Source organism: Delphinus delphis, chromosome 17 (genome assembly GCF_949987515.2).
Source record: "Delphinus delphis chromosome 17, mDelDel1.2, whole genome shotgun sequence".
NCBI classification, from domain to species: domain Eukaryota; kingdom Metazoa; phylum Chordata; class Mammalia; order Artiodactyla; family Delphinidae; genus Delphinus; species Delphinus delphis.
Genome location: NC_082699.1, coordinates 52,541,540 through 52,555,487, shown reverse-complemented (window position 1 = coordinate 52,555,487; position 13,948 = coordinate 52,541,540). Strand labels below are relative to the sequence as shown.

General features: G+C 39.0%; 1 protein-coding gene across 1 annotated transcript in view; it reads right to left on the bottom strand.

The window, feature by feature from the left end:
- PKHD1L1 (PKHD1 like 1) overlaps nucleotides 1–10,014 on the bottom strand; it is a 154,527-nt gene extending 144,513 nt beyond the window's left edge. The window contains exons 1-2 of the mRNA XM_060035239.1: nucleotides 9,942–10,014; nucleotides 8,037–8,126 (exon numbers count right to left, since the gene is read on the bottom strand). Of these exons, the coding sequence (XP_059891222.1) occupies nucleotides 8,037–8,126; nucleotides 9,942–10,014 (163 nt within the window). The remainder of the gene's footprint in view (nucleotides 1–8,036; nucleotides 8,127–9,941) is intronic.
- Between the last annotated feature and the right edge of the window lie 3,934 nt (nucleotides 10,015–13,948).

Here is a 13,948-nt window from a genome sequence, read left to right as displayed (position 1 = left end):
ATACAACTGGTCCTGAGGCTATAATTAATATGCATGTCCCCTCTCTATCACCCATTGTAATTTCCCTAACCATTAGCCAGCACTTCAGCTAATGGAGTGATGCTAACCTTCGTCCTGAGGATCTGAGCCCAAAGTTGCCTTGCCCATGTTTGGTTGTGGTTGCCACCTATGCCTATTCACAGCTATCACTGCACATGGAAGCCAAGAGATGCTCCAGGAATACCGTGAATTCCAGACATACTTCTCCTTAACTGCATTAGGTGAAAGCAACCCTCCCTCTTCACAATCATCAGAATGGACAATCTCTACCAGTCTACTACTTATGTTTGCTCAATTCAAACTGATCGGTTAGTAGTGGTAGTTTCAGTTCAGTGGAACCCATATTGGGACCCCTGGCAGAAGCATCCTCTATCTGGAAACTCAGACCCAGAATCCAGCAGAACCTAAAATTGCAAGGACAGAAAGCACAGATTCAATTTTTGGATCACTGGGTGACAATGACAGGGAATAACCCTTCACTCCCAGCTCCATGTATTCTGTTGGGAGACAACAGTGTGGATCTGCCATTGGCTCAGTGCATGTGGCACATGATGGAGCACAGCGTCCCACTCCACAGGATGTTGTTCCCAAGCCGGGTTCTTAGTCTTGCCTTTTGTAGGCTGTTCCACCATTCTATTAGGCCACATGTTTCAGGGTGATGCAGGGTTCATGGTCATGTGTCCATTATCACTACTTTTTCACTATAAAATATGTTCCTTGTTCTGAGGCCCTGTTTTATGGCATCTCATGGCAGTAATTCAGACTCTGTATGCTCTCAGGAGATGAGGCTGGCAGAGGCATGGTGGAAAGAGAAGGCAAAACCCATATCTGGAATAGGTGTCAGTTCCAGAAACAGTGAATCTCTGCTTGTCAATGAGGGAAGGAGAGTGATGCAGTCGACTTGTCACTGAGTGGCTGGGTGTACTTCTTGAGGGACAGTCCCCATTGAGAGTCAGTATTGGTCTCTGCTACTGACAGAAGAGGTATTCAGCAACAGCAGTAGGTAGCTTAGCATTGGTAAAAGGGAGTCCCTGGTGTTGGTCCATGCACAGCCTTCACCAATGGCCCTCTGTTCAAAGGCCCATTGCACAAGCACTCAGGTGGCCAAGGAGAGAAGCTCCTGAACAAGTCATCCAATCGACCTAGTTGTTCCATTTCCTCTGCTGGGGACACTCTCTTGTGGAAATTAACTTGAGACCTATAGATTTGCATGCTATCGTGAGCGCATTCACCAGTCTCTTACCAAGACTTCCTTATTTCTGATTTTCCAATCTTGTACTAGTCAGGTCATCTGCCGCAGCCCAGGAGCTGATGTATATCTTTACCTTGGACCACCTTTTCCTCCTTATAAAGTTACTGACGATGTATACTACTCACAGCTCTGCCTACCAGGGAGGCTGACATTGAAAGTAAATTAAAAGCCCAGGGAATACTTTGCAACATTTACGATATCAGAGGTGATGCCAAGAAGGCGCTTGTCATAGATGGTCATGGAAGCTTTTCAGAAGGAGTAAGCCATGAGAATATCTATGGGAAATACATTTTAGTTAGAACAGGGTGTTCCAAGTCCCTGTGGTGGGAGCATGTTTGTGGATTCAAGACTTAACAAGTGTGGTTGCATTAGTATGAGTCAGGAGAAACAGTAGGAGATGAGATTAGAAATGGAGGCATTTAGATTGTCTTTATGAGTGTGGAAACATTGGAGGCTTTAAAACAGAGAAGTGGTATTATCTAACTTATATTTTTCAAGATTCACAATCTGCCGCTCCAAAAATAGAATGGGGCAGGGTGAGAATAGACTGGGGGCAGGGGTGAAGATGCTGTTTCAGTGAGCAATGTATAAATGACTGCTTGGCATGGGTTCAAGAGAAGATAGAGGAAAATAAGTAAAGAGTACCAATACTGGTAACCTTTAAAAGAGTTTTACTGTAAAGGGAAGCAGAGAAATGGGGTAGCTGAAGGGGGCGGTGTGGACCAAGGGGACAGTTGATGATTTTGCTTTTGCTTTTTTTCAGGTGGGTGAAATAGTATGTTTGCATGCTGATGGGTATGATCCAACAGAAACTGAGAAATGGATGATGTGAAACAGAGCAGAAGATTATTTTAATCTTACTATAAATATATGAAAATTCAAACTAGATTTGGAAGTAAACATCAATTATTTTTATGCCACATAGAAGTATTTTAACAACAAGGTCCTACCATACAGCACAGGGAACTATATTCAATATGCTGTGATAAACCATAATGGAAAAGAATATGAAAAACAATGTATATATACATATATATGTATAACTGCATCACTCTACTGCACAGCAGAAGTTAACACAACATTGTAAATCAGCTATACTTCAATAAAATAATTTTTAAAGTATTTTATATTGCTGAAACCACATTCAACTCTGAAATAAACCCAAGAAATAAAACCTATGAGTAAGATAATCGGATAATGTTCTATTGATTAAATCCTAAAATTAAGTATTCTAATAAAAATGTTAAAAAGGTACTTAATACTATTCTAGTATGCACAGTGAATCTACAAAGTTGTCTAGGTTCTAACATATTTTTTGAATAAAGTCAAATTAGTAAATAAACATGTTTTGCCCAGATTACTTCAAAATCTAAAATCCCTAAATTCTGAGTTCTAAAAGTATGTGCATTTTTACATACTATTTTTCTCTGAATATCACAAATTCTAAAGATTAAGAAACCAATATAGCCATATTGGTGACTAAAATATTTTTGAAATTATGAAACATTTTCTTTTACATTAAAAGATCTGCATCCATGTCATTAGTGTAAATGTATAAGCTATGTAACTGTCATAACTTAATTAGCTACAGATCACATTGTCCCACAGTACAATAATAAAATCAGCAGGAAAAAAAGGTTAACCCAGAGAGGTACACTAAACTCTAAATCCTAAGTATTTATATTATTAATGTTAGAAAAAAATAAATATTAGGTATTTACCTTAAATTGTCAGTAGTTTTCAAGTATGTTTCAACAAAACAATCACCACTACAACACGTGCTCACATTAGCCTTTACTAGTTAAAGTGGCTGAACTGGGGTTGCCAAAGGTTTGTGGTGTGGCTTTTTAAATTACTGAACATTTTCAGTGTTCCACAAAGGTCTATGAGACAACATGAATACTGCCTGGTTTAACACAGGACTGGAAGTAGGGCTTCGCTATGCCAAATGTTCATCAAATGTCATAGCCCTGTGCCACAGCTCTGGTTAACACTGCATGTTAGGTGACAGTGTTGTGTACAGGAAAGGGCATTTGGACCCTGACATCCTGGGTTGGAATCCCAGCTCCAGTGAATTCCTTGCTGTATGAACTTAAGTTTTAGACATAAACTCTCTCAGTCTTAGTCTCCTCACCAGGAAAATGACCATAATAATCTACTTAGCAGGAATTATCAGGAAGACTAAATGAGAATTTATATATAGTACTTAACATGGTACCTGGCTCACAGGTTAAAAGCTCAATTAATATATATCCTTATTATATAATAAGTCACAAAATAGTTATTATTAGTCAGTATTAATATCGTTTTTTAAAAAATAACAGAACAGGGCTTCCCTGGTGGCACAGTGGTTGAGAGTCCGCCTGCCGATGCAGGGGACACAGGTTCGTGCCCCGGCCTGGGAAGATCCCACATGCCGCAGAGCGGCTGGGCCCGTGAGCCATGGCTGCTGAGCCTGCGCGTCCGGAGCCTGTGCTCTGCAACGGGAGAGGCCACGGCAGTGAGAGGCCCAAGCACCGCAAAAAAAAATAAAATAAAATAACAGAACAAATAAGTGGGTGGCCAGGATTCGAACCCAGGTTGTAGATGCCAGCTTGGCACCCCTGTGATATTCAGAGAAAAGTAATATTTAAAAATGCACATTACAAAGCTATTTCCAGTTATCCAACGTAACTTCCTCCAGACCCTATGTTCTTAGCTCCTCTCCTATTCTTTATACATAGAAGAAGTAAGCAGAAACTCAACGAAAGATAGGGATTTTAATAAACACTGCTCTCTTATTCTAAGCTTAAAACTTAACCGAACAGGACTCATCCAGCATAGGCTAAAGTACAAATATATCAATTTAACATGTGAAACATATTTGCATTGAGTTTGCAGTATTGAATATAGGAAGGCAGTTACTGCTGAAATGGAATTGTGAAAAGATACATGAAAACACAGAAAAGCAAGCTATTTGTAAAACCACTCTTTCCTTTTGCCAATTTCTGCTTATCTTTGGCGTTCACGTTGAGTTTGGAATACACAGAAGGGTTGCTGGCAACTAACTAAAGAAAAGAAAGTTTTACTTGTAGCGTGGCTCAGGAAGTGATACATGTGTTTGTTTTCCTATTAGGCATATGTCACATCAGTGATATGGTAACAGCAGATCTGTTCTTCAGCATTCCTAAGAAAAAAACAATTAAAAAAAATAATGCCAACAAAAGATGATATATATTGTTTTTAGCTTAGGAATTGTTTTAATATTATATGTGTATGTATGTATATATACACACACATATATATGTCTCATATATATGTGATATATATGTCATATATATATATATTTCCTGGGAGTAAAATATATAGGAAAATATGAACCAAATCAATAAGATTTGTAAATATTCTCATTATAAATTTTAGTGAAAAAAAAAAACTACAGAAATATTTCTAATTTTGTAGCTAGCTCCAAAGAGTTAAAAAGCAATAGAAAGGAATCACCTTTAAAAAAATAATTTTAATTTAAAAGTATAATTCTAAATAAATAATTGGGTATAAAGAAGATAACACTGGAAGTACTCCAAAGCACAAAGATTACAGGAAGGGATGGGTGTACCCTGGAAACAGAAAAGGTCGAGGCTTCAGATGGAAATTCCTGACATGTTGATGTATTTTTTTCCTTTTGCAGAAAAACTGGAGACAGAATTTGCCAGGCACCCAAACCTGGGTCTCCTGATAGCAGCCTGTGCTGCTATCACGAAAAATGCATGTGTTGTCAAAGCCAGCAGTTGCCATGTACAATGCAGGCTGTTTTGGGTTTCTCTGGTTAAAAAAAAAAAAAAAAAAAACAAAAATGGTGCAGTGTGACGGAGCGTAACTTCTAAAGAATGAAACCATCTGTATAAGATAAATGCAAAAGAATAATAAATATAAAATAGCTCTAAATTATGGAGCAGATATTATGTATAGGTGCCTTAGATACATCATCCTTTTCAATATTCATAATAGACCCAACAGGTAGGAATTAATATCCCATTTCACGGATGAGGAAGCTGAGGCTTAGAGAAGAAACTTGTCCCAGTCCCCTAGTGGGAGTGGCAAAGTTGGAGCTGAAAGCCAGTCGGACCCGACTAAAGTCTATATGCTTTCCATAATATTGCAAAAATTACATAACTCACCACTTCAGTTAAACAACAATATATGTGCTAGACATTGTAATAGGGAAATAGCTAGAAAAAAAAGAACCAAAAGTAAAAAGTTATTCCTTCTGGCTCACAGATTTTTTTTAACAAAGATAAATATCAAAGAAGACAATTGAGAAATACAAGGTATGAATATAAAGTAATAAACACAATAAAGTTAGAAACACTCCAGAACTTATCAAAATGATAACACTCCTCATCCAATCAGTCATCTTAGAAGGAAATATAATGATTTCCACGGTCATGCCACTGCTCAAAACGCTTTTTTTTTGTTTTTTGTTTTTACGGTACGCGGGCCCCTCACTGTTGTGGCCTCTCCCGTTGCGGAGCACAGGCTCCGGACGCGCAGGCTCAGCGGCCATGGCTCACGGGCCCAGCCACTCTGCGGCATGTGGGATCTTCCCAGACCGGGGCACGAACCGGTGTCCCCTGCATCGGCAAGCGGACTCTCAACCACTGCGCCACCAGGGAAGCCCTCAAAACGCTTTTACTTGGGCAGCATAATTGTAAAATTATACATAATATTTACATAATTGTAAAATTTTACCTTTGGCTCCTGAAGATAGCCTTTAGAACAAAGTAATGCAGTAGCAAATTTTTGCCTGTAAAGTTTCATTAGGTGTGAAAATAGACAAAAGTCATTTGAATACACAAAAACATTAACAATAGATCTTTCAGAGGGTGGAATTTCAGAGAACTCAAGTCAAATATTTATTTTACATTTTCATCGTGGCCTTTACAAAAATAAAAAATTTTAAAGTCATAGGGGACCAACATTTAGGTGATCTAGCATTTACAATTCCATTTAGAAAGTGTTCTTCTGTGATTAATAAATTATCTCTGTATTCAATTCTAAACATGGAGTATGGGTCAGACACAGCACTGATGGATGATGTGAATGTAGTTCCTCCAAATAATCTTTGTTCAAGTACCACATTCATGTAGCTTTGGAGGTCTGGTGTGTTTTGTAAATTCATTATCATTACTTTACACACATTCTGTATATATCATGGGCCCCCCAAACAGTATTTAGACTCAGCCTCTTAGAAAGACATAAGGTATCACAATTTCAGTCCCTATAGTGTGTGGTTAAAGCAAGGAGAGGGAAGACACATCAGGGTGGGGTGCAGGTACCTGCAATTCAAATAGGATTTAACTATTCTATAATTCTTTGCCAAAAGCATCCAGAAATACAAACTGATGGGAAAACTAGAAATTCACTGTGACACTTTGCGCTTCCTAAGTAAGAGGATTACTCCTGAGACTCAGAAAGTCTACCAAAGAGCAAAGATTATAGCTAGGTTAATAAGGATGTTCTTCCAAAATGCCTTAAGAATGGAATGGTTTTGTTTTTTCCTATTTCTAACTAGGGATGCTCTGAGTTTATGTACCTAAACTCAAGCCATGGTTCCTGGATCAGAAAAAGTGCAGGTCTTGAGGCAGAAGGAAATAGCTGAGCAATTTTATTGTTTTGTTTGTTTGTTTGTTTGTTTTGGACATTTCTCTCATGGCATTTAAATCTCTGTTAGAAACCCAATAGCTTTCAAACACACTATCTAACCAAATGTTAACAGCAATATACAATTTAAGGGAGCTATGGATAAAGACATTTTAAAAAGTCTTTAACAAACACATTGTCTCCAGGTGTCTAACTCTAAAAAAACAAAAACACACTTTAATCCAAAACATACTGTTCACAATTTAGAGGCACAAACCATTTCAAGTATATCATTGAGATTAAATTCTACAGAAATTTTACTTAGAAGTATTGAAAGACATTTCAATACATGCAACAGAATTATTAAATATCTTGCTTTGTCAATTTTCTGATTCCAAAAACTTCTCACTGTTCTTCTTATTTTAAAGACTAAATAATAGTTTTTATTAATATTCTTAAAAAATTTTTCTTTCCCATCCTTCAAAAATTTGTAAGCATCTGAATACTACTATCATTTAGATCATAAAGGCCTAATGGCTAAAAGAACTACATATTTCTATTTAATCCTAGGAACAGTTGCTTATTAAATATATTCCCTAATTGCCTACTTTGTTTTCATCCCAAGACGAGGGAAGGAGAGTTATACATAACCCATGTTTTGATGAAGCATATGATAAGGATTGGGTGGCAGAAGAAGGGATCCAAAGCTTTGCTTTCAGTTGTCTTTCTCCATTCATTACCATTCTATTTCTCTATCATACCCTCCTACTAACATCCTACTCCCAGAACCCCCCAAAATGTTATATTTAATATAAAGATAAATGTTATTAGACCCATGAAGAACAAAGTAAGTAACTGCAGAGCTGGGTTAAAGATGTTTCTTTCAATTCAATCATTATATTCCAGACCTTGGAGTTCAGCAAGTAATTATGATACAAATTCAGATGGTCAGGTTGATATAGACTTTCAGGGGTTTTGTTAGGTGTCAAAGAGGATAGAGTTTCACTACTCTGGCCAAATGGAGGAGCAACTCTAGTGGATTTTTTAAAAAAACCGTAAATCTCTAAATGTAAAACAGCCTTTGAAATACCTCAACCCTGATGAAAAAAAAAAAAGGCAACAATACCTTCTCCTTTGATAGTCAGCCTTGTTGCTCCATTTATGCTGCCATATTTAGGTATTATTTCTGTGACTTTGGGAATTATTTTAGAGCCATCTGAAAGATATTAAAGTACAATAGAAGTAAAAGCATCAAGTACTTCATTTCAAGCACCAAATTTTGTACCACAAATTACAATGGTGTAAGAAAAACATCATGGAGATTATAGGACAGAAAGTAAATACACCTAGGTTTTATTTTTGGTTCTATTACTAACCAGTGACTTGACAGGGAGTTCAGTCATTAACTTAGTTAATACTCATTGGCTTTATGCAAAGCACTGTCTTACATGCTACAAAGAAGAGGAATAATACATGATCATTTTCATTATTCTTACCTATCATATTATAAAACATTTATTAGACCCTTAATTTCATGTAGTGCTCTGCTAGCTGCAGTTCCATAACTACAGCTATCAGCCCACACAGCAGCAGACAGTGCTGGAGAAATAGCTCTGTGGAGAAATAGGTCATTATCAAAGCCCATAAGAAATGCAAAGCCAGGTAAATTGAAAGAATAGTCTAGGTACAAAAAAGGAATGTTGTGTTTTAAGAAGTAATTGTTTTCTGTGACAGAGTAAGACTTCAGGGAAGATCAGTTCTGGGACCTTTTTAGCCTTCTGATGACAGTGAGTTCTTAATGTAAAGGTCACTAATTCATTCAACAAACAGTGTTAGGTTCCTGGGCATTTAAAAATCTGTGACAGTCCCAACTTTCCAAAAGCTCAGCTTAGGGAGCCCAGAGTGACAGAAGAGAGCACAGGGGCCACGTGACTAAGAAGGGGCATTTCATCCACACTGCTTCTTGAAAGAAGGGTGTTCCTGCTGCATCTGGGAGAGCAAACATGAATTAGCTAGACTGGACCAACTACGGGAAAGACAGACTTCTAGACTTCTAGACAAAGAGGCGCCTCTGCAAACACAGGGGTGAGTGAGCAGCTTCTTTGGTGAACTGAAATTAATGCTTCAAAATAACTCAAAGTTACATCATGGCTAAAAGGATTTATTTTCTGCTTAAACTGTACAGATCTGGTAATTATTAGATTCAGTAACAAATTCTCAGGATAGGTGGAAAAATTTAAGTGGGAACACAAAGAAAAGCCACCTAAATTGTTTGAAACGGATGAATGAGAAAAAGGTAAAGAAATTATGATTGAGTTCATTCCTGCCTGAGAAAAGTTTAGTGTGGACTTCACCTACAATAGCAAAAGCTCTCCAGCATAAAGATGACTACCCCCCAGACCCAATGACTCTGCGCTGTGGGTCTGTCTTTGGCAAGGCTGCTCATGCTGCAGGCACATTTGTAACTTCGAGCAGCCCACGGCCAAGAGTAGGAAACTCCAGCGAGGGAGCTGGATCCTATCTCGTAGAAGCGCGGTTCCTCACCTATCTCAGGTTCATCCTCCCCGTTATCTCCACGGACAACTCCAATTTCTTATCTTATCAGTCTCTTCCCAGCCCTCTCTTGGGTATTACTTTGAAGGCCCTGGGCAGCTGCCCTTGGAAATGACTGACACCCGCCACAAAGACCCATTCCTATCTTACTGGGAGACCCTGTCCTCCCTTCAAAGGGGAAGGGACCCAAGAAGAGTGAGAAAAGGGAGGAGTTGGGTTGCGTCCCCAAGCCCCAACCAAATTTCCGTCTCTTTTTCAACTGAGTGACCAGGGATGGAGGGGGTGAGGTTCCATAATTCAAGCAGCAACCCTCGTGGCAAGAGCTTAACCTAGTCCCCAGGATCTCCATGCAGCCGCACGCTCAGCCTCGTCCCAGGGCCAGTGCCAGACGGTGCAGCCTCTCCCGCGACCCCGGCAACGGGGGTTGTGTCTACAGGGACCTCTCCGGCTTGCCTCCCTAGCGTCCCAACTGGGTTACCTGTGCGGGGGTCTGCGACGCACAGCAGCAGCCCCCAGAGGGCCCACATCCCCCAGAGCCACAGGTGTCCCATCGCGGCGCCAGTTCCGCACAGCCTACGCCCGCCGCTCGCCCGCAGCCGCCGCCAGCGCCCCGGCTCTGCTGGCTAGCGCGCCCGCCGCGTCCCACGCGCGCAGGCGGACTCGGCCGCCCCAGGGCCGCCCCGCCCCCGCCCGCCCGGGCGCCCCCTGGCTTTACGCGCAGACGCACGCCCCCCTCAACCGGGAACGCAGCCGGCTCCGGCCCGTCAGTAACCATGGAACCTCCACACTCAGAGTTGGTTGCTAACGCCCCACGGCTGCCTCCGCAGGTGTAAGAGCCCCGCTTTTTCTTGGCGAGAGAGGTCAACAGGCAAGTTTGCCGACAATCTCGCCTTTTCTGTCCTCCCTCCCGTCCTTCCCCTCCTCTCACCCCCTTCCTTCCTCCCTTCCTTCCATTCTCTCTTCCTCTTCCCTCCTCCCCGCCCCCGGCCATTTCTGGACCTGTACACTTTCCTCTGCCGGTCGGCCTTGGTTATTAATCATCCCCAGGTGAGCCTCAAAGTCCACCTAATACGCAAACCCCACACAGATTCCCCCTTCCCATTCATATAATTTCGTGCTCTCCCTTTTATTGACAATCATACTAAGGTTTATTGGTCTCTGGGCACGTCCCCAAACACGCGCCTTAGAGACTTCAACCCACAATAGTTCCAAAATGACTATTACTGTTATTATGATCCCCATCGTTACAAGCCGTAGACTGAGGCGAAGGTTAAGTAACTTGCCCGAGGCCGTATACCTAAGTGTACAGCGAGGACTCAAGCAGAATGACTCTAGAGCCAGGGCTCTTATGCCCGCCACTGGCCCCTATTTGGCAGACTTCTAGCGAACGCTTGCAATGCTTAGGACATCCTTATACTAAAAACTATTCTTTATTTATCTGAAATTCGTATTTAATTCGGCATTCTGTATTTTTATTTACTAAGTCTGACAACTCTGGTTGGGCGGGAAGAGAGAAGAAATAGAAGAGAGAACTTAAAATCAGTGAAATAAATAAAATTAAGTCCTTGCTCTTCAGAAGTTTTATGTACCTCATTGGGGTTAAATTTTTTTTGTTAGATTTAGTTAATTATAGTCGTCTTATAATTTTGTGCAAACGGACTGTTACCACTCTACTGAAAGCAGTGCCAGCAGAGGTACCCTGACCTTCCTTACTTCTTTTGGAACTCTCTGTAGCATGTGACACTGTCGACATCTTTCTTGAAATTCCATCCCTCCTAATAGCCTTGGGTTTCTTCCTGCTTCTCCAGTCACTTCTAATATTTTTCTCTTCCATCCTCTTTTGGAAATTGGTATACCTGCAGGTTTTTTTTTCACCCTTCCCGAACTCTGCTATCTAGAAGCAGACCAATTAGCAGAAAATCAGCTAATTGAATGCCAATTTGCTCATTATTTGCCAAATTTACTAAATTTAAAGATTGCAATGTTGTAGAGAAATAATAAGCAGCTTTAACAAAAATATTCACTTTAGGTTATTAGCTGTGAAATATGTAGAAGTATATATTTCAATATCAATAATCAAAATAAAAATTAATGTGGGAATTTCTATATGGAATTGTTTGGTTAATTTTGATTTATTTCTGGTGCTTTCAAATTAAAGTTAAATTAATCTAAATTAAATTTTAGATGACTTCACTAAAAAGTGAATTCAATTTTATTCAAAATCCTGATTTTTGCACATGCTTTTAAATTTATAAATTTAAATTGAATATAAGACATAAGCTAAATGATACTAAAAAGAATATTTAGGATTCTTTTAGTATTAAAGTAGAAAATGTCATTCAAAAGTATTATGGAAAAGAAGTAGGTGAAAAATCTTGTCAGACATATACTGAAGTTATGATTTCTAATCAGGAATTATTGAAATAGGTAGACTTTCTTTAAAGAAAGGATCTATATTATTTATAACAAAAAGGAAAACTTTTCTTAAGTTTTGGATATATCAATAAAGTGATTAGGGACCTTTTTTTTTTTTTTTTTTTTTTGCAGTACACGGGCCTCTCACTGTTGTGGCCTCTCCCGTTGCGGAGCACAGGCTCCGGACGCGCAGGCTCAGTGGCCATGGCTCACGGGCCCAGCCGCTCCGCGGCATGTGGCATCTTCCCGGACCAGGGCACGAACCCGTGTCCCCTGCATCGGCAGGCGGACCACTGCGCCACCAGGGAAGCCCGATTAGGGACCTTTTTATGTTGATTTCTGTTTTGCCAAACTTTTGATATTTTTAAGATTGTTTCACAAAATTCTTCGAGTATATCCATCAGCAAATGGCATCCACCAGCAAATGGCATAATATATAAGATGGTTATTCCTATTGTGTTTTATTTCATTTTTCTACTTAACTTGTACTAACCACACGGTCCCTTCTAGATTAAAATGGTCCCTTCCAGATATTTTTACTTCCTGTACACCTGGTCTTGTAACAAGTTAGCTATATATGTACGTATGTACAAATATATATACAAACATACGTTTATATATGTGTATATGTACATAATATATACACATATCCATATATAATATGACATTATGAATAGTACATATTGTAATATGAAAAATGTGTGTATAGTTTTTCTATATATTTCACCATCAGTAACCAAAATCAAATAGTCTTGTTCAAGGTGCTAAATATTTATGTTAAGCTGCATTCATTTAATTTAGCAAACTTGGCAAATTAGTCATTCAACAAACTGATCATTTGGCTAATTGGCTTTAGGAAAACTGATATTTCAACAAATAGCCTGCTTTCCTGTCATGTAATACGTAAATTTCTTAAAGAGCCAATCACTGTAATTTACATTTATAGATTTTTACTCAATTCTTCTTGAATGAATGAGGATCTTTAACATTTCTATTATAGTGTGTATTTATATGATAAATCGATGTCCTGAAAAATGCAGCAGTGAGATTTTTAATCTTAAATTAACATAAGTGACAATAAATAATTATAACTAGATGGAAATTTGTATAACTAAAACATCAACTTGGAACCACAAAAAGTGGTTACATAGCTTACATGACTAATGATTTAAATTGTATTCATCTTTAGAATCTTTAAACCTTTGCAATACAGACTTATCATGGAACATGGACATGGGGAAACATGAAAAGAGAATCCTAACTACCAATCTATGTGCTTCTTTTGTAAGTTTTTAAAAAATCTAGCTCTAACAAAAACCTGCCTATAGGGCCAGCATCATGGGAATATGACTTGTGTAGTCTCATAGGGCCCCACATTTGGTTTAGTCCTCTGCTGTCACCATCCTGAAATCCTTAATACTTTTTGAATGAGGGGGAATCTCTATTTTCATTTTGTTTGGGATCTCACAATTATATAGATGGTCCTGCCTGCCCTTATGACGAAAAACAAGACAGGTTTTTAACTTGTTGATCCTTCGATTTAAACATAAGAAAAAGTGATAATTCTTGCAGAACTAGAATGAATAAGGAATTCAGTGACTTGGAAAATGAGCTGTGTGCTGGAGCCTGATTTTGAACCTACACCTAATTGTGAGAGATGGTGAACACAATGAAGTACCTACAAAACAATAGTTTGCCTTCAACAATTATTCAGTATACTAGGCATTAAGAATATGGCAGTAATTTTTTTAAAAAAATCTCTGTTCTCATGGAACTTATATTTTTAGTGGAAACAGACAATGAACAAAATAAATGAGTAAAATATACAGTATTTTAGGAAGTAATACATGCTAGAGAGAAAAAAATAAAGCAGGGAAGAATAGTGTGTGTATGTGTGTGTGTAGGGTGTGACGGAGTTTTAGATAGGATGAACAGGAAGTTGTCGTGGAGAAAGTGAATTTTGAGTAAAGTTCTGAATGTCTGAAGTGAGTAGCTTAGCCACGTGGACATCTGGGAGAAGAGCATTCTAGGCAACTGGGAGAACAAATGCCAATGAGTGAGGAAGGAGTG